Genomic DNA, 20216 nt, shown 5'->3' on the forward strand with positions numbered 1-20216 from the left:
TGCTTGTTTATTGATTGGTTCTTTCGTCGAGCTGATTTCTCTGTCTCCCCAGTATCTCCCAGCGTTTGACACTCTGCCTCTGATTGTCACTGTAGAACCACTGCTTTCTTCCCCTTGCTTCTAGTCTCTTTCTGCTTCTGCCTTTAGCTCTCTGGCTTCAGAGATCTATCTCCTAGTGGCTTGCCCAACCTCTTTTCATGGTCTTTGACCCCCTCTGCTGGTTTGTTCTACTTACTACAGCTAGACTTTCCCCACGAGGATCCCCAGGCTCCATTAAGGCAGCCCCAGGCGCAGGATAGAATGAGGAGGGGGAAGAGTTGGTTAAGAGACTGGCCTGATGATGCCTGAGAAGACCAGGAGGTTTAGGGGAGGGAGGCAGGTGGGAGGAGGGCAAGAGCCAAGTCCAGGAAGGATGAGGATTCTTCCCGATCCACCTTAAGGCTCCCCCTCCCCCTCCCCTTTCCTCCTGCAGAGAATGGGAGCTGCCAGGCTGGGGCCCCAGGTGTCTGGACCACTCCTCCCCCCAGTGCAGCTTGAACCGGGGACCCTCTTTTCCCTAATCATTTTGCCCCAATTTCTCGACCCAAGCTCCCCCCTAAAACCCCCCAAAAAACAACCAAACAAGAGAGACACATAGAAAGAAGGGGGGAAGGGAGAGAGAAACAAGAAATTGGAGAGAGAAGCAGGGGAGAGGAGGGGCAAAGAGAGAGGAGAGGGAGGAGGAGGAGGGAGAGAGAAGCAGGGGAGAAAGGGAGGGGGCAGAGAGAAGGGAGGGAGAAGGAGAGTGAGAGAATCGAGAGAGAAGGTGGGGAAGGTAGGATTGAGAGATGAAGGTAATGAGAGCTTGGAGAGAAAAATAAAAGGTGGGGAAAGAACTAGAGGAGAGGGAAAAGAGATAAGGGTAAAGCAGACGAGGTGGTATAGTGGTGAAGGTAAAAGGGGGAAAGATACTGAGAGAGAGGAGAGGGAGGAAGGGGGTAGACAGAGAGAGAGGGAGGGAGGGAGGGAGGGAGAGAGAGAGAGAGAGAGAGAGAGAGAGAGAGAGAGAGAGAGAGAGAGAGAGAGAGAGAGAAACAGGGAGAGAGGAGAGAAAGATGAGAATTTGAGGAGGCTTAAAAAGAAGGAATGGACTGAGGAAGAGAAGACAGGAGAACACATACAGAGACAGGAAAGAGGGGAGGAAGGTGGAGAGAGACAGACAGACAGAAAGCCAGAGACAGACACAGGGAAAGAGGGGAAAGAAGGGGAAGGGAGTTACAGAGAGAGGGAGATAAAGACAGAAACAGAAGACAGAGACGGGGGGGGGGGGGGGGAAGGAGAAAGGGAGGCTAAAAGGGAGGAGAGACAGGGGAAAGGAAAGGAAGGCTCAGAGCAGGGGGAAGGACCCTGGGTGAGGGTCCCCCTGCCACTATTCTGCTTTTTGGAGACCACAGGCCCTTTGACAGAGGAAGAGGGAGGGTCAGTAAGGGGTGTGTTGGGGGGGGATTATCTCCCACTGAAAAGCAGGAGAGAGATAGAGAGACAGAAGAGACATCAGACACTCATTGAGAGATAGGGTGACAGAGACACATCAGAGTCAAAGGAACAAGGGGGTGTGAAAGACAGAGACCCCTGGAGGCATCACTGCCCGAACCTGGAGCCTGAGAGATGGGGGGCCCAGCTCGCTTCAGTCCTCCTCGGGCCCTGCTCCTTGGGGCTGCTTTAGGGGCTGCAGGTAAGAGTTCTGGGATGGGGGGGGGTGTGGAGGCAGTAGGGAGCCTGACTTCTCTCCTCTCTGAGGGGGAGATGGAGAATTCTGAGGGAAAGACACCTCACAGATACCCTACAGAGAGAATTTCTGAGAGAACTCAGAAACCTCTCAGAGACTTAGAAAGATCTCAGAGACCTACCAGAGAGAAACATGTCTTTGGGGGTGGGTGTGGGGGGTTACTTCTGAAAGCCTGGAGGGATTTCTCAGAAATAAGAGAGCTCAGAGACTGGACCGAGGGACCTTTCAGAGGGAGAGAAGCCCCCTGATAGCCTAGAAGACTAGGGATGCTGGGGATGGGAGGACGTGGGGGGAGGGGGACAAGAAGAGGAGGAACGTCTGGATGCGGAGGAGGGCATTAATTCTGCCCACCGCCCACCCCTCTCCCAGCTCACATCGGCCCAGCGCCTGCCCCCGAGGACTGGTGGACCTACAAAGATAATCTCCAGGGAAGCTTCGTCCCAGGTGCACCCAGTGTGGGACCCCAGTTTCCAGCCCCCCCACCCCCCAGTGCAGGCCCGCCCCCTCTGAGATCCCAAGGCATCCTCTTTCAGCTGCATCTCGGACGGCTTCCTCCCCTCGGGGCTCCAACCTCACCTTGTCTCTCACCACCCTAGAGCCCATGCCCAAGCAACCCCTCCCCCAGACCCTCTGGAACCCTGGGGACCACTCTGACCACCTTCTCCCCGTCTGAGACCTCGTCAGCTGCTCCCCCTCCACGCCCCTCCCCCAGAGACCCCAGCAACTTCACTCCCAGACGCCTTTTTCTCCGGGGGCGGGGGAGAGGGGAGGATTTAGGCATCCTCTCTTGTCCGGAGACTCTGGCCTGTCCTCCCCCGGATTCCCTCCCGGCATCCCCTTCCCCCTCCCGGGACCCCGGCGTCCCCTCCCCCAGTTCCCCTCGCGAAGCTGAAGGAGCCATTATAGATGCGCATCTGAAGTAGTGAGTGGGCGAGAGTGGAAGCCAAGCGCGGGGGCGGGCGCCGCGCCAGCCTCGCTGGCTCCCAGGCTCCATTCCCGGAGACCCACATCTCCACCCCTCCCCCTCGGCCCCCTGCGGTCCCACGACCCTCCAAAAGCTCTGCCCGGTCTAGACCGTGCGGCCAACGAAACTACAACCCCCATGAGGCACTGGGGCAGAGAAGCAGCTGGGAGGCACGCTAGCTTCCTCGAAGGCTGATGGGAGTTGTAGTTTTCTTGTTGTGTGGTTCAGGGTGGGAGGAGGGGAGATTCCGGATCTTGGCAAGCCCTCTGGAACCCAGGGGTCCCCTCCTTCAGCTCCTGACGGCAACAAAGACTCAGGCGTTTCCTTCCCCTAGCCCCTACCACCTCAAAGAATCACGTATTATCCCCTTTCCCTCAGGCATCCAGGTGAAACCTTTCCCTTTGTAGTTGACTGCCACTTCTCCTGCCTCCACCTCCCCTCCCTCCCTCACTCCCAGGGCCGCCCTTCTGGGGCCTGGTGAACGCAGCCTGGAGTCTGTGTGCTGTGGGGAAGCGCCAGAGCCCCGTAGACGTGGAGCTGAAGCGGGTCCTCTACGACCCCTTCCTGCCTCCGCTTCGGCTCAGCACCGGTGGAGAAAAGGTAAGGGGGCCGGCCCTTGCTGTTCTGGGAGGCAGCCGCCCCTCCCCAGCCCCTCAACCCCTTTCAAGGACCTAGGCACCCCGACACCCCGCTCTCTGCTTTCGGAAAGTGATGAGGTTGGACGTGCTGGCCTCTGAGGAGGCTCTCCTCCTGCTGACTGTGGGCCCCGGATGCCCGGGGCCAGGATCAGGAAAGGCATCAGCAGGTGGCATTTGTGCTGCCCTGGGAAGGACCACCTGGAGGAGAGGAATGAGAGCCGCCTGGGTCTGAATGCTGCCAGGCAAGTGGATTACCCGCAGGACGGCGGGCCGGGCCAGGGTCCGCCACAGGACAGTACATCGAGGCAGAGCTGGAACTGCTTCCTGGGCCCACTGCTTCCAATACCCTGGTTTGCTCCTGGAGAGATTCCTAGCAGGGAAACTATCCTGGGCCCGATTTCCCCCTCTATGCCCTGCAGAAGTCTTGGGCAGCTGGGAGGAGGCACCAGGGTGGAGGTCTCTGTCTCTGGTGCCCCTCTCTCTAATCAGCCATATCTCTCCTCTTAGCTTCGAGGGACTCTATACAACACTGGACGACATGTCTCCTTCCTACCAGCCCCAAGGCCTGTGGTCAATGTGTCTGGGGGCCCCCTCCTCTATAGCCACCGACTCAGTGAGCTTCGCCTCCTCTTTGGGGCCCGAGACGGGGCTGGTTCTGAGCACCAGATCAACCATGAGAGCTTCTCAGCAGAGGTGATGGGGCCCTATTCGTGCCCACCATGGGTGGGCCCATCATTTGGCCTCTGGTGCCACTGGTCCCCCTGACCTTCCTCAGACTCATATTCCCACCTGAGCCTCTGCTTCTGACACTGACACAACTCCCTGACTGTTTTTGCCCTCATTCCTCCCCTATCCAGGTGCAGCTCATCCACTTTAACCAAGAACTCTATGGGAACCTAAGTGCAGCCTCACGGGGTCCCAATGGACTGGCTGTCTTGACACTTTTTGTGAATGTGAGTTCAAATACCTGGGCATCCGAGGTGGCAGGAGGAGGAGTCCTCGAGAGGCAGAGATCGTGGGGAGAGGAACTGAGAAGCAGGGGGAAAGGATGCCTAAATCCTTGAGGGGCCTGAAGGAGGAAATGTTCTGAGAAGAGAGTACCTGGGTCCCTGGGACTGAGGACTGTAGGGAAGAGATGCTGGATGTACGAAGGGGTGGGGCTCCCTGGGGCTCTGGGCACTGTGGATATCCAAGTTCTTTTTGTTGTTGTTGTTGAGGCAATGGGGGTTAAGTGACTTGCCCAGGGTCACACAGCTAGTGTCAAGTGTCTGTGGCCAGATTTGAACTCAGGTCCTCCTGAATCCAGGGCCAGTGCTTTATCCACTGTGCCACCTAGCTGCCCCGATATCCATGTTCTTAAGGGAACAGGAGTTAAGTATATGGATTCCTGGGTCCCCTCTGAGGCATCCTCTTCCCCTATACCAAAAAAGCTGTCCTGACTCCAGGGGTCTCTTTGGAGAGGTATCCCTGATGCTTTCTGGCCAAGGTCTAGTGCCATAACCTTTCTCTGAACAGGCCTCATCTGGTCTAGATTTAAATGCCCCTTGATAAGCTTTGGAGCAAACTCTCATTGAACAAGCAGAAATGAAGGGCAGGGAGGTGCAGAGCTCTGGGCTTAGCAATAGTAAGAAAGAGCAGGATTCAAAGACTTGGTGCCTGCCCTCAGAGAGCTTTCAATAGAGGATGGTACCTGTCTGGGCTTGTGTTTTTAGCAGTGGGGAACCCTCTGTATGTCAACGTGCCATCTGGTCTCTTTAAAGAAGGCACAAAGGTGGAAGGGGGAGAGAGGAAGGGCCTGGAGGTGGGCTTCACAGGCCGAGTTAGAAGTGAACCTGAGAAGGAATATGGAGGAAGGGACAGGTCACATTAGGCACAGAGAAGGCTCTGAGCAAAGACTCAGAGGCCAAAGGGCACAGGTCTAGTTGCCCGGGAAGAAGCCGTCCAACTGGCCTCAGTCACAGAAAGGGTGGACTGGGGTTATCCCAGAAAACGCTGGAATGCTTGGGGTCTTTCCTTGGCAAGGACCTAGGTGACCCAGATGATATATAATGCTAGGCTTCAAACCCAGCCTCAAACTCTCCCTAGCTGGGTGACCCTGGACAAGTCACATAACCTGTTTGTCTCAGTAAAATGGGAATAATAAGAGTCCCTCTCTTCCAGGGCTGTCACAAGGATCAAAAAAGATAGCAAATGTAAAGCACTTAGCACAGTTCCTGGTACAATTGTGATGTTATGATTCAGGAAACTAGTGAAAAGGGGTTTCAGCTAGGAGTCTTTCAGGTCAAGAAGCCTTGTGTCGGGGCAGCTAGGTGGCACAGTGGAAAGAGCACCGGCCTTGGATTCAGGAGGACCTGAGTTCAAATCCTGCCTCAGACACTTAACACTTACTAGCTGTGTGACCCTGGGCAAGTCACTTAACCCCAATTGCCTCACCAAAAAAAAAAAAAAGAAGCAGCCTTGTGTTCCTAATGTGGACACCGCTCTGTTGGGAATCCATGTTATCTGAAGTGTTAAGTGGCTGCCCTCTTTGTCCCCTCAGTACTCAGCCAAAGGCCCAGGTCTCTGCCCTCGCCAGCCCCTCCCCCCACTCAGCACTCAGCCAGAGGCCCTTGTCTGCTCCCCTCCCCCCAACTCCTCACAATGGCCAGGACCTAGTATTGGAAGAGCTGTTCTTATGTGAAAGAGGGCTCAGCCCCAGGTACTGTGGTTGGAAGTTGCAGGCAGACAAATTTGGAAACCCTTCCCTTGACCCAAAGCCACAGCCAGTGAGGGGCTTCCCATAACCAGAGCAAAGGCTCCATGATCTCTTGGGGGATGGGGGGATTAAAATTGTAGGGCTTAGAGCCAGAAACGACCTTGGAGGTCAAGTCATCCAAAGCCCAAGTTATAGACTCGGAGGCCTGAGCTCAGAGAGAGGGAGGGACTGGGGCACGGTGTGGAGGTGGCAGAGCTGGGGCCCCCAAGCTTTGAAGTTTCTTCTTCCGCTGGAGATCCTGTGAGAAGAGAAGCTTGGCTCTGCTCACAGCCAGAGGTCCCATGACCTCTGCTTGGGGATGGCAGGAGGAGACAGGTAGCCAATCTCCTTAGGGTCCCCCTTATGCTTGGTACCCCCACCCCAGGTCGCTGCCAACTCTAACCCCTTCCTGAGCCGCCTCCTGAACAGAGACACCATCACCCGGATCTCCTACAAAAGTGAGTGAGTGGATTCCAGTGCTCTGGGGAGGGACTCCTGGGTTCCCCCGGGAGTGGTGAGGAATTGGGGCCCCGGCCAGGGCAGCTGTGTTCCTTCTCACACGGGGGGCCTCTCTGGCAGATGACGCCTACTTCGTGCAGGACCTGAGCCTGGAGCAGCTGTTCCCCGAATCGTTCGGCTTTATCACATACCAGGGCTCGCTGAGTACCCCACCCTGCTCTGAGACTGTCACCTGGATTCTCATCGATCGAGCCCTCAATGTCACCTCCCTGCAGGTGGCTCCTTACTCCTCGGTCCTTCTCACCAGCCAGGGATTTTGAGTGGAGTAGAAGGGGTGGGGGTAGGGGGTGGGAAGGAGGGGGTGCGACAGGGATCTCCAAGCGCTTTTTTTTTAAAGTGAGGCAATTGGGGTTAAGTGACTTGCCCAGGGTCACACGGCTAGTAAGTGTTAAGTGTCTGAGGTCGGATTTGAACCCAGGTACTCCTGACTCCAGGGCCGGTGTTCTATCCACTGCGCCACCTAGCTGCCCCTTCCAAGCACCTTTCTGACACGAGGGTCTGCGCCCTGCCTCACTAGTTGCACGTCCTTGTCCTCCTCGGGCTTCAGTTTTCCTCAAGCTTCGACTAGGCGACCTCTAAGTACCCTCTAGCTCTCGCCTTCAGCACCTGAGCTCTCTTTGGTCCCCTGCCCCAGATGCACTCTCTGCGGCTCCTCAGCCAGAACCCGCCGTCCCAAATCTTCCAGAGCCTCAGCGGCAATGGCCGGCCCCTGCAGCCCCTGGCCCATCGCGCCCTCCGAGGCAACCGAGACCCGCGGCACCCGGAGAGGCGTTGCCGGGGCCCCAACTACCGACTGCACGGTACGCCCTAGACCCAGAACCCGGAGCCAGTTCTATCCCAATGTCAGGACTAGAGAACACGCTGAAAACTACAAGTACCAAGACACCCCGTGGCTGAAAAGTAGGGAGCAGGCTAGCCACCGGCCGCAAATCCTGTTGGGATTTGTAGTCCTACCCTCTCCCACCTACTCTGGGATCCGCTTGTGGTCTGGGGCACGCCCTCCCCCGAGGGATCCTGGTGTCTAGGGGCCCCAACCGATACCTGACCCTTAGAACCAGGGCGTCCTAGGAAACCTTCCCCACGACCCCCACGGAAGCGCAGGGGTTATCAATAGCCCGCTCCCGACGTTCTTCCCTTCCAAAGAGACTTGGTATGGATTTGGTACAGTCAACTCATCCCCAGCCCCAGCCTGCATCCCCTCTGCGTGGTAAAGTCCCACTTCCACACAGAAATAAATAATGGTACAGCCAGCGCACCCCAGGCTAGTTCCATGCATTTGGTACAAGCCAATTCCCTCTCTGGGCTTCAGTGGTAGGGCCCGTCCTGTCCCGACCTTACCTCCTCCCCCGCCCCTCTTTTCTTGCAGTGGACGGTGCCCGCTGAGAAGAGGACCTGCTTGCCTTCTCTCCCCACTCCCCAGCTAAATCTATTAAAGAGACAGAACACCTTTCTTTTGTAGTCTTGAGAAGCTGGAGTCCAAGGGCTTGGGGGAGGGGGTTACATTGAAACATATAATGAACGACAGAAGGATGACGCAATCCACTCCCGAACCCGAAAGGTTTGGGGCTCAGCTCCTCCGCCGGACCACGGCCCCTTTAACAACTCCCCCGCCTCTCCCTCCCCAGTTGCAGTTCCTCCAGTCCACAGGTTTTGGCGGGTGGCACGCGCGGGGCCACGTGCTCCCCCCACCTCTCGCCCCGCCCCATTGTCATCATCTGGGTCACGGCGCCAATGCTCATTGGAGGAATCTAGGTCAGGGCCCCGCCCCATCCCTTCCCCGCCACGCGCTGTTGGGGGGGGTGGGAGGAGTGAAGGCGAGCCAAGGAACAAGCTCGAGGCAGGAGCATTCCCATTGCTTGCTCATTTCCCCAGCCCGCTCCCGATTGGCCAACGAATATAGAGCTTGGGGAGGCTGGGCGGGCCGGAGGGGAGGAGGGGCCACGAGGCACGAGGCGAGGCCAGGCCGGGAGAAGGAGGGGCGTGCGGGGCTGGCAGAGAGGCCACCGTGGGTCTTGCACCAATCCACACCCCGCTCCCTCCCCCAGCCTGGTTTTTTTTCTTTTGCATCCAAAGAAGTTTGCAGCGCCGTTGGCTCCGCCTGCTTCTCCGCCAGCCTCCCTTCCTCGTTGCACACTCCGACAGACACACATACACACACGCCTCCCCCGTGCAGGCTTGCCAAGCGCCTCCGATGTGCACGAGCTCGGGCTCGCGGGCTTTAAAGCACAGGGCGCCCGCCGCTGCCCGCTCGCCCGCCGGTGTCTGGCCTCGCCGGAGCCCCTTGCAGACAGGCGCTCGCCCGGCCCACTCGGGGGTCTGCGGGCTGCCACGGACACCTGGCTCCCACGCACAGGCGGGCCGGAGTTGGCAAGGGTCTCTATCCCGGGGCATCGCGGCACCCGCTGGCCCGGAGGCTCTAAAGGTGCAGCCTCGTCGCTCATGAGCCGGTGACGGCCCCCAGCCCCCGGGGGATGGCGAGGCCCTCGAGCGACAGGTCCCCGGCCCCACAGCTGCTGGGCGGTCCGGCGGGAGGCGCGGCACTGCACGGCCTGCGAAGCCTCCTGCAGGGGCCCGGGAAGACCAAGGAGCCGCCGGCCAGCTGTGAGTGTCCCGCAGCGGGACCCAGGCGTCCCCTCCTCCCCCGGGACCCCAGCGGCTATGGGCGGGCGGGGGTCGGGAGCTCACACGGCTCGGACACGGGCTGGGGCGGGGCCTCCCGGGGTCACATGGGGCCACAGGCTGGAGACGGGGCGGAGCCCTCTCCTGGCCCTGCCCGCCGGTCTGAGCCCCTTCGAGGGCCGGGACCGGGGAACGCAAAGGGGAGCGTACGGACCGGGTGGAGGGGGGGGGCGGTGTGCAGAGGGCCGGTGGAGTCTAGGTCCAAAACCGCTGACCCTGCTCTTGCCCTTCCCTCCGCATTCCCCTTCTGTGTCTTTGCCTGCCCCGCGTGGATCCTCACCCGCCCCTGTCCACTTCTCCCTGCCCCGGCCTCGTGCTGGACGCTCCATGGATCGCCTCTCGCTGTCTCGCGCCCCCCGCCCCAACCTTCTGGGTCTCTCCCATTTCCCCGTCCCGCGTTCGCTGCTTGGTCCTCCCTGCATCACCTGCACTGGTCTCACCGTTTGCCCCACCCCCACCTCGCTTGGCGCATCTCGTTCGATCTGCTCGTCTCACTCTGCATCTCCCCCTCCCACTGTGCGTGTGCCCCGCTGCCCCCTGCCCCGCTCTGCGTGTGTGACCCGCTCCGCGGGTGATTCGCTGCCCCCGTGCCTCGCTGCGCCTCGCCCCCCGCCCGCCCCGTCTCGTCCGTCTCCCCGTCAGGTCTCCTGAAGGAGAAGGAGCGCAAGGCGGCGGCCGCAGGCAGCGAGGAAGTAGGTGGCCTTTTGGGGGTCTCGGGCCGGCCCCGTTCGGGCCCGGGCCCCGGCGCCCTGTTGGCCTCGCTGCTGTGGGAACGGCCGCTGCCCTTCGGGGACGTGGACGACGTGGACCTGGACGCCTTCCTGCTGGAGCACGGGCTGCCGCCCAGCCCCCCGGACCCCGGGCCGCCCGCACCCCGCGCAGCTCCCGCCCCTAACGCCGCCGCCCCGTCCTGCTCCTCGGGATCCTCTTCCCCGGCCCAGTCCAGCTCTTCCTCCCCCGTGCCCACGCCCGCGCCAGCTTCTCCACGGCTGTCCCCGGGGGGACACGTACTGGGACGCAGAGCCCCGGGCGCAGGTGGCTCGGGCTCTCAGCGAGCAGGTGGGCCTGGGTGAGGGGAAGGGGAGAGGGGAGATTCAAGGCCTCGGGGAGGGCGAGATCCCCGAGGGGGCGTCCGGATCTGCCCCCCCCCCACCTCAGATCTGGGCCAGGCGATGTTTGGACTACAGCTCCCGGCAGCCCCTGAGACAGTCCGCTCGCTCCCAGCCCGAGCTTCTGCCGCGGGGCCTGCCGGGAACTGGAGTGTCTCGGCCTGTCAAACAGCCTGTGTCCTCCCTGGCCCGGCCCCGCCCGGGGCCGCAGCCTCACACTCTGGGCCCACGTGAGCCCCTCCCCACTCCCCGGGGTACGCAGCCCCAGGCGGCGCGTGGTCACGTGCAGCGGGGGCGAGAGCGGAGGAGGCTTGGACACGTGACTCCGCCCCCGCCCCCGCCGCCGTGTCCTCGCTTGGCCCCAGCGAGAGCAAGGGAAGCGCATGCGCATGCGCCCTGGTCTTCCTACTGGGGAGGGCCTCTAACTGATTCTTTCGGTTCCCTCTCCCCCACCTCCGTGAGGGGTCAGAGGGAACTGCAGGAGGAGTTCTGGCTAGACTGCCAGGCCTTTCCCCTGACCCTCGGTGATCCTGCCTAGTGGGGGATTTGGGGGGGCACGAGGGATGAGACCAGGGGCTGGAGTAGGAGTCTAAGCATGCTTGGACAGAGGGGGAGAGAGCAGGACCCGAGGACACGCACCTGACCCACCCTCTCCTTCACCCTCTTGTCCAGTCCCGGCCTCCCGGGACACCCCCAGCCCGGTGGACCCCGAATCTGTGGAGGTGCTGATGACCTTTGACCCCGACCCAGCCGACCTGGCCCTGTCTAGCGTGCCAGGCCAGGACACCTTTGACCCCCGGAAGCACCGCTTCTCCGAGGAGGAGCTGAAGCCCCAGCCCATCATGAAGAAGGCTCGGAAGATCCAGGTGCCCGAGGAGCAGAAGGTGAGCCCTGCCCTGTGAGGGTGACCGGCCATTGGCACCTTCCTGCCCTGGGGCTTTCCAGGGTCATGACCTGCAGTCAGTTAGGAGCTCCTTGGGTATCAGGCTGGGTTGACCAGCTCCCTGCCTTTCCCTTTCCTGAGACTCAGTTTCCTTGACTGTAAAATGAAGCTAAAGAGCACCCCTCTCAGAACGCTGGACATCATTGACAGGGAAATGGCCGGAGTGTTCAGGCACCACCGGCCTCCCTCTCCCCTTCCTTCAGCTGCCGGGGGTCCAGTGTCCAACTAGCATTTTGGGTTCAAGGCCCCCACTCTCACAATGATTTTTTTTTTTTTTTGCGGGGCAGTGGGGGTTAAGTGACTTGCCCAGGGTCACACAGCTAATAAGTGTCAAGTTTCTGAGTTCGGATTTGAACTCAGGTCCTCCTGAATCCAAGGCCAGTGTTTTATCCACTGCGCCACCTAGCGGTCCCACATGGCCCCCAATCTCATTGAGCCAGAGGGATGGTTGGCTCTGGTTGGGATGCCCCACCTGCCCTGGCTGAACCCAAGCCCCTCGGGCCTGCCTCCCCAGGATGAGAAGTACTGGAGTCGGCGCTACAAGAACAACGAGGCTGCCAAGCGCTCTCGGGATGCCCGGCGGCTGAAGGAGAACCAGATCTCAGTCCGGGCGGCCTTCCTGGAGAAGGAGAATGCCCTGCTCAGACAGGAGGTGGTAGCAGTTCGGCAGGAGCTCTCCCACTACCGGGCCGTGCTGTCCCGCTACCAGGCCCAGCATGGGGCCCTGTGATGCTGTGGCCTCCCTAGTGCCCCCCACCCCCACTCTGGCCAGCCCCATCCCTGGACACTGCCTCCTGGCCCGACTGGCTGCCAGCTGGGGGGGGGAAGGGGAACGGACCCTGGGCCCCTCACCCCAAGTTCTCAGCATACTGGGACCAGCAGGCTCTTCCCAGGAACACTACCAGCTGGACCTTGTGTGGCCCTGGGCGGGACTTGGGCCTCCCCCCTGGGGATGAGAGGATACCCCCAGCAGCCCCATCACTGTCCCTCGAACTCTTCCCCCTGCCTGCCCGCTAGTGTGGCCAGGGGCCGGACATCTGGGCTCCCTGAGGGGCTGAGGCCCAGGGAACGTAGGGCAAGGTGCTGAGATGATGATAAATCTATCTATATATATATATTTTTTAAGGAAAAGACTAGAGCCCTTCTCCTCCTCCCAGCTGAGGGGGGTCGGGGGAGAGAAGACTCAGGAGCTGGGGGTGCCCCCTCCCATTCCTTTGCTCCCTGGCCCTCTCCAATTGAATAACTCCAATAAACCATGAGAAGCCGAGCATCTACTGCCTGGGGGGCTGCTCCAGTACAGACCCCCGGGGCCTCAGTTCCTCCACCCCTTCTGTAAAGTGAACCCACCCTTCCTCTGGGCTCTCCGCCTTCCCTCCTAACATAGCAAGGGCCAAAGGGCTGAAGCAAGCGTTGTTATCCTTTATTGCATAGAGGCTATCGCCTTGAAGACTGCGGGGGGAGGGGAGGGAAACTGAGGCAGGGGGCCCCAGCACCCCCTACTCTCAGGGAGAGGATCCTAGTGCAAAAGAAAAGGGGGGATGCTCACCAGGAGCAAAGGAGGCAGAAGGGGCAGCCCCTATCTGGGGGCCCAGAGAAGACAGTCCTGCCCTCTGGGGCCCATCATGGGGCTGAGGAGGGGGAGGCTCTACCCTCAGGAGGTCCAGCTCACTCTTGGCCCCCTTGTGCTGGAGATCCCATCTCCAGCCCTGGTCCCTATGTGGAGACTGGCCCTGGGTGACCAGCCTCGTCCCCTGAGGTGAGAGAGAGGAGCAGGCCTGTGGCCAGAGAAGCTCCGCTCTAGCCTCCAGCAGCGCCCCAGGCCGTGGCCCAGGACAGGGAATCTGTGGAGATGCTGCCTTCCCCCAAGCAAGCAGGCCCAGAGCTGATTCTGGGCCTGGATGTTGGGCTTTCTTCCTCCAGCCGGCCTGGGGAGTGTAGCAGGCTAGGCTTTGCCTCCTCCCCAAGGGACTGCCCCACACTTGGGCCCCCAGGACTCTCCCCCGGCCAGCTGGGGTTCTCGGGCCTCAGGACCTGTGAGCAGGGTCCCCAGGCCAGGGTGGATCTGGGCCTGAAGAGGCCCATACTCCACCTGTTCCCCATCTACTGTGAGGATTCCGTGGTGGGTGAGGGGTTCTAGGCGAAAGGCGCGAGCTGTAGCGTAGCCTAGCTGGGGACAGCCCAGGCCAAAGTGGCTCCCCCTCTCCATGGCCAAAAAGAGCCGGAGCAAGGAAGCCCTGGAAACCCCTCCTCGCACCCAGCATAGGTGCACCAGCCCATCCCCAAACCGGGCATTGGGGACGGCCACCAGGTCGGCACACAGGTGGCTCGGTGACTGAGCCAGGATGAGCACAAAGTCGCCCTCCATGGTCACCCAGCCTGGAGGCAGTGGAGAGCCCAGGGGAGGCAACAGGTCGTCCTTGGGGCCATGCTGGGGCCCAGGGGCTGGTGACCCCAAAACGGGAGATGCCCCAGGCTCCAGGGAGGCCTGTGAGTCAGGGGAAGGAGAGAGCTTGGAGGAGGCTAATGGGGAAGCAGGAGCCTCCCCAGGGTCTGGGCAGGGAGGGGAGGAAGAGAGACTGGGGGTCAGAAGTTCCCCAGGATCTTCAGAGCCTGCAAGTTTGGAGGAGGGGGAAACACCAAGGAAGGCTGATGGGGCCTGAGAGGCTGGAAGGTCAGGGGAGCATGGAATGTCTAAGGATGCTGGGAGGCAAGGGGAGGCTTCCAGATCAGAAGCCATCATGGGACTTCGGGAGACTGGAGGGTCAGAATGGACCCCAGGGTTACAGGAGACTGAGGGCTCTGAACTCTGAAGAACTCTCTCCATCAAGTTGCTGAAGGCTGAGGAGGAGTTGGAGGCTGGATCTGAGCCAGGCCCAGGGTTGAGGGGAGGGTCAGGGGTTAGGAGGCAGGGCCCTGGGGAATGAGGTGGGGAAGGGGAGGGCTCAGGTTGGGGCTCTGTGGAGAATTCTGCACCTCGGGCCAGGGGCAGGTCAGACACTGAGCGGTGTAAGGGTGAGTGAGTTTCTTGGGAAGGGGCTGAAGCTGGAGTGGGGACCAGGGCTAGTTCTGATGCCGCTCGGGGCAGAGGCTGGGACAGAGTTGGGGGGCCATTGGAGGCTGAGGAAGAGGCTGGGAGGTAGGAGAGGCGGCCTGGGTAGACATGTAGGGAAGCCAGCCGAAGGACCGTGCCCAGGGTGAATCGGGCAGGGCCCAGGACCCGGAATCGCTCACTCTGAATGTCCACGTCAGACACGAAGCCCCAGGCCACCGAGAGGAGAGAGAAACAGCGGGCTCCAGAGGCCAAGGTCACAGAGAGCAGGTCCAGTGGGGAACCCCCACCCCGGCACATGAGCAGGGAACAATTCAGCAGCAGATCTAGGCCCAGCGCCGGCTCAAATCTGCCCAGAGAGAAGGGACATGTGTGCTGAGGCCCAAACGGAGAGGAGGCAGAGGAGACCCAGAGACGCCCACCCCCAGACACTCGGGCACCGGAGGAGGGAGGTGGATCCAAGGGGAGGCCCCCTGCCTACCCCCCATGCTGGTTGACTGCTCCAGCCAGAGCATTGCCGGAGCCACAGGGCAGGACTCCCACGGGAATCTTCACAGCTTCTTCCCAGTCGGGCCGCGCCAGGAGCCCATTCACCACCTGTGGGCAGACAGAGCGGTATGGGTGCCCCAGGACCCCCAGCCCAGCAGCAGGGACACTGGGCTCCAACTCACCTCGTACAACAGGCCGTCTCCCGAGACGGTGACAATGCCATCCCACTCGCTCAGACGCAGCCCCTGCACCAGCTCCCTGGCATGATTCTGTCGCTCTGGGGGAGGAGCCCACGGAAGGGTGAGAGATGGATGGGCCCTCAGGCCCTCATCATCTGTCCCCACTGCCCATCTCGGGCCCCGGCACCCCTTCACCCACCTGGCCTAGGCTCACCTGTCTGGATGAGGTTGAAGGAGAGTCCTGCTTCAGAAATCATGGGCAGCACGTGGTTCTTACACCACTGCCAGGCTAGGCCCCGCCCCCCAAAGGGATTGACCAATAGCAGCAGCCGAGGGGGCCGGGGCAGGAGCTCGGGAGTGATCTCTGGAGCAAAGGAGGTAAGAAAGGTGTCAGCCACCCTGAGAGCAAGAAACTACAATTCCCAGAAGGCTATGGGGCCGAGCTCCCTCCGGCAGGGAGCCCACCGAAACCTAGTCCCTGCTGGGAATTGTGGAACTGAAGTTCTACGCCCCCTCCCCAACTCCATTATGTTATGAGGTTCTAGAGAATCCCCAGTCCTGCCCATGCTTTGGAGACCCCTGCGTCCCCCACCCCACCACACACATACACCTGTTTCCATGTGACACGCCCTGACGTCCCCTCCCCCCATCGCGGAGATTCAGGCTTCTCTCACACTACCCACCCCAATGGGGAACAATGGAGAAGGGTCTGATATCAAATCCCTTCTGTTCTTTGGACCCAGGTGTCCTGGCGCACTGCCCAGGTTCGGGGGTGTTGGGGGTGGAGAGTGAAAGGGAGAGCTAATTGTTCTTGGCTTATAGCGTCCCACCCACCTAATCCCCTGTGTCCCCAGGTGTACAGTTACCCAGACAGAAAGAGAGCTGTGGGAGGCAAGCAGGGAGACAGAAAGACTAGACTGAGAGCGAGTCCCAGTTCCCAGGCCACAGGGCCACTCCCCTCTCTCTCTCTCCCCACCCTTGGGAGAGATGGGGCAGAGACAGGCACAGAAATGGAGGACTGGGGGGAGAAATAGAGGTATGGAGTGGGAGCTGCAGGAGGAGGCCAGATGAAGGGAGACAGTGGGGCAGACATGAAGAAGCCAGACCTGGAAATGGGGGAGAGGGAGGGGGCAGAAAGAGATGACAGAGACTCCCAGGGCCAAAAGTCCTCACTCCTAGCTCCAGAGATACTGTTTGGGTTTCAACCCCTCTAGAGGTCCTGAGAATCTGCCCACATAAATACTTTGGGTTTCTACAAAGAGCTGTGTAGAGAGGTGTGTGTGTGTGTGTGTGTGTCTGTGTCAGGGAGACAGAAAGTTAGTGAATGAGAGCCAGAGAGACCACAGTAAGGCTTGAGCCAGCTTGTCTGAGTGGATTTCTTCCTGTGGTCCCCAAGCTTTGGTCCCCCTCCTTCCACCTTGGGTTCTCCATCACCTTTCCCTCCCTCACTGATGCAGGCTCTTGGCCCCTCCATGACCTCCCCCACCTCTCTGATGCTAGCATCTCCCCTTTTCTCCTGTCTCCTGAGCCCCCCTGCCAGGATCCATCACCTTGCATTCCGACCTCTCTTCCAGCCCCAACTCCTGGGAACCCAAGCCCCATTCTAGGCCACCCCCTCATCCTTCTTGAGATCATCCACCTGGGGTTCCTAGCTTCCTTCTAGACTCCATTCCCTCCATCCTCTCACCACTGGGGTGGCTTTTCCCCACCCTGGCCCTGCAGCTCACCAAGGTCCCCAGGCAAGGGCACCCCTCGAAGTAGACAGGTGAGAGCAGTGGCCCATCGCTGGGCCTCTGCGTGATTCTCCTTGTAGTCAGGGGCCCGGTCAGCCCGGAAGGTCCGAGCCGCCCGCCGACGGCCACCCCTCCGGCCCCGTGGGTAAGTGTAGACACACAGGTAAGCAGCAGAGTCGCTAGGGGAGCAGCTGCGTAAGGTCCGACAACCAGAGACCTCAGCCAGAGGGACTAGGCCACCCTGGGGCCAGGCTTCTGGTCTAGGGCGCAGCCGCTGCACATGCAAGGCCACTGGGGTGAGTGTCAATGCAAAGCGGGGGCCTCTGGCTGGATAGGAGCCAAACTCCCCATGCAGGAGTGGGGTGCCTGCCATGGCCCCCGTCAGCCCCAGCTGGCCTGGGCTAGCCAGGGATCAGGGTGATGGGCTCCAGCTGGCCTCCCTGGCCCTAGGAGGTCAGCTTTGCTCTTCCCCAAAGGCCAGGATCTGCAGGGACAGAGGGAGGGAGAAATTAGAGCCAGATTAGGGAGGGACACCACAAGGGGGGGGGCAGGAGGAGGAGGAGGAGGAGGGGAATCTGGCCCAGACCCAACCAAATGCCTTACTGCTCACCCCTGACCCACAGGCCCCTCCCAACCAGCCACCCTTTGAGGGCCTGCCACTACTTCATGGAGCCCACCCTTTTGCTGAATCCTATCTCTACCAGACTTCCAGCTCCCTCCCCCCAGCTTTCCTGCTTCCAAGGTTCCCAGAGTCTCCAAGAGTGAAGAAAGAGGTCAAGGCCAAAGGACCCCACCCCAGAGCCAGAGCCAGACCCTAAGGGATTGGGGGTAAGGAGAGAAAAAGAAGGAGCAGGGCCCCTCCCCCGAACCGCACACATGTCAGCACTCAGGATGGCATGAAAGAAAGACAGAGACCAGAAACCCAGAGAGCCCAGTGATGGGCAGGACAACGCGGGGGCTAGAAGGCCAAAGGACTTTTGACAGCCGGGGGCTCAGGGACAGGGGAAGGGGCAGTGCCAGAGAAACTGCCCTGCCTGGCCAGCGATCAGGGACTGCAGCAAGAAGGGCCTGGGGGGGGTGCGGGGGGGGCAGGGCTGGGTTAGCACTGACCTCGGTGCCCCCCCCCCCCCCCCCCGGCCTGAATGTCTCTGGCCAAGGTCCTGCTCTGGGTTGGGACACCTACCCACCAGCCCAGCCGGCCCGCCCCCGCCCCACCCAGCCCCAGGCCTGACCTTTGCTCCCCCTTTTCCAGCCCCCGCCACGCCCTCAGACCGGCCGACCCCAGCGGCCTCTCACCCTCCTGGATCCGGCTGCTCCAGCGTCAGGCCCCCATTCCTGCAGGCTCCGCGCCGGCCAGGCTGGCTCGAGGATCCAGAAGGCTCCTTCTAACTCCGCCCCGGCCTCTCCCCCGTCATCTCTGCCTCCCTCAGTCCCTCATCTTCCTCTCGCTGACCCTCAGCCCAAGTCTAGTTGGCGCGGCCCCCCAGTGCCAGAGCTCTGTCTTCCCAACAGTCTGTGTCCCACAAGCTCTCGGTCTCTGAGTTCCGGCGTCTCCCCCCCCACCCCACCCCGTGTCCAAGTTATTGTGTCTCTCCAAGGGTCTCATCAGTCTCTGTCCCTCTCAGTGTCTCCCCATCTCTGTGTCTCTACAACCGTCTCTTTAGTATCGGCATCGCTCCCAATCTCTGATTCTTTCTTAGTCTCTGTGTCTCTCAGCCTCGTCTCTCCCTCAATCTCTGCTCAGTGTCAGTATCTCTGACCCCGCCCCCTCCCCACACCCGGAAGTCCCGCCTCTCTCTCGGTCCTGCCTTCCCGCATCGGTCCAGAGGACTGTGGGGAGGGTAAGGGGTGGGAGGGAGGTGTGTAGGATTTTAACCAATGGAAGTATAGGTTTGACTTGGATGAACCAACAGGATCGTGGAAGGGGCGGGGCTCCGCCTGGCCCGGATGGCAGGAGGCTGTGCGTTCCAGGCTCTCGCGAGAATCAGCGCCATAACGAAGGAGGTTGTGAACCGTGCCCGCCATATTTACTATGGGCGGTGGCTGCGCAGGCGCCTTTCTCCTGCCCGAGAGACAGGGATACGGAGAGACAAGAGAGAAGTTCAGGGGCAAAGACACTAAAACCGACGCAGCAAGACAAACACTGAAAGACAGACCCATTGAGAGACGCCGAAAGATAGACAAACAGCAGAACGGAGAACGCTTTGAGGCTGAGGTACTCAAAGACAGACAGCAAGAAGAGACCTTGAGGAGGGGCAGATAGATGCAGAAAGACGAGGCAGAGACGCAAAGACAGGCAGCTACAGAGACCCTGAAACAAAGACCTTGAAACAGACAGAGACCTTGAAACAAAGACCCTGAAGCAGACAGAGACCCTGAAACAGACAAAGGCACTCAGACAGAAATTGACAAGGCAGGAGAGAAGCAGAGACAGGGGCACAGCCGGGGCCAAGGGCAGAGATAGGAGACCCTGAAGGGGGCCACATTCCCAAAGAGCCTAAGAGCCCGAGACCCAGAAGCAGGAAAACAGCCCTTCTGTGTTGCAGTGACACACAGACTCAGAGATGGGGCCGACTGAATAATGGAAAAGCAGAGAGACGATGAAGGGACTCACAGCAAACACTAGCATGCTACCTACCTACGTTAAGGTGGGCCAGACAACCCTTAGTCTTTCCTTTCCCAGCTAAGGCTCAAGGACAGGGAACTACAGCTCAGACAGGGGAAAAGACCAGAATAGGGTCACACAGCCAGCAGGTGACAGCCACATTCCTGAAAACCAGGGCTCTTTCCTCACAGCTAGATGGCGCCATAGTGCACAGAACACCAGCTAGGCCTGGAGTCTGGAAACCTTATTTTCCTGAGTTCAAATCTGCCTTCAGACACTAACTAGCTGTGTGACCCAAGACAAATCACTTCACCCTGTTTGCCTCAGTGTCCTCATCTATAAAATGAGCTGGAGAAGGAAATAGCAAAACACTTCAGTATCTTTGCCAAGAAAACCCCAAATGAGGTCACAAAGTGTTGGCCATGACTGAACAACAACGACAAAACCTCAGAGACGCTGGGAAAAACAGATGTTGAGGGAGACAAAAGGGGGCAGGAGGTGACAGACATGGAGAAACAGAATCCTGGAAATGGAGACAGGCTGGTCTCAAAGAGGGCAGAAAAAAGAATATTCCCCCACCCCCAGTCACCACTTCCTCAGGCTTGAGCCAGCTCATTCAAACCTGGACCTGATGCTAGCAGCAGGTCACTAGCTGTCTCTCTTCTGTCCAGTTGCTTTCAGCCTCAACTTGTGGGGGTACAGGACTGGAATGGAGGGTCCAGGGCCCTGACCCCAAGGTGGCTTGGGGGGGGGCGGAGACACTGGGAGAATGGGAAGTTTTCTTCTGTTTCTCTATCTCCGTCTCTC

At 60.1% G+C, this 20216-nt stretch overlaps 3 protein-coding genes across 3 annotated transcripts; 2 read left to right on the plus strand and 1 right to left on the minus strand.

Annotated features, from left to right (window-relative positions):
• Positions 1-1307: 1307 nt before the first annotated feature.
• Positions 1308-8073, plus strand: CA11 (carbonic anhydrase 11). Its single transcript, XM_043998399.1, has 9 exons — positions 1308-1714; positions 2138-2212; positions 3190-3332; positions 3878-4063; positions 4228-4323; positions 6490-6562; positions 6684-6838; positions 7258-7423; positions 7990-8073. Exons 1-9 carry the CDS (start codon positions 1648-1650, stop codon positions 8004-8006), a joined length of 978 nt encoding a protein of 325 aa, XP_043854334.1. The 5' UTR covers positions 1308-1647; the 3' UTR covers positions 8007-8073.
• Positions 8074-9094: 1021 nt separating this feature from the next.
• Positions 9095-12624, plus strand: LOC122751540 (D-box binding PAR bZIP transcription factor). Its single transcript, XM_043998616.1, has 4 exons — positions 9095-9224; positions 9945-10361; positions 11084-11295; positions 11869-12624. The coding sequence occupies exons 1-4, from the start codon at positions 9095-9097 to the stop codon at positions 12082-12084; spliced, it is 975 nt and encodes a 324-aa protein (XP_043854551.1). The 3' UTR covers positions 12085-12624.
• Positions 12625-12753: 129 nt separating this feature from the next.
• Positions 12754-18240, minus strand: SPHK2 (sphingosine kinase 2). Its single transcript, XM_043998615.1, has 6 exons — positions 18101-18240; positions 16799-17288; positions 15286-15435; positions 15075-15169; positions 14885-15000; positions 12754-14752 (listed from the first exon to the last, which is right to left on the minus strand). Exons 2-6 carry the CDS (start codon positions 17175-17177, stop codon positions 13297-13299), a joined length of 2196 nt encoding a protein of 731 aa, XP_043854550.1. The 5' UTR covers positions 17178-17288; positions 18101-18240; the 3' UTR covers positions 12754-13296.
• Positions 18241-20216: the final 1976 nt, after the last annotated feature.

Source organism: Dromiciops gliroides, chromosome 3 (assembly GCF_019393635.1).
Source record: "Dromiciops gliroides isolate mDroGli1 chromosome 3, mDroGli1.pri, whole genome shotgun sequence".
Classification (NCBI taxonomy): Eukaryota; Metazoa; Chordata; class Mammalia; order Microbiotheria; family Microbiotheriidae; genus Dromiciops; species Dromiciops gliroides.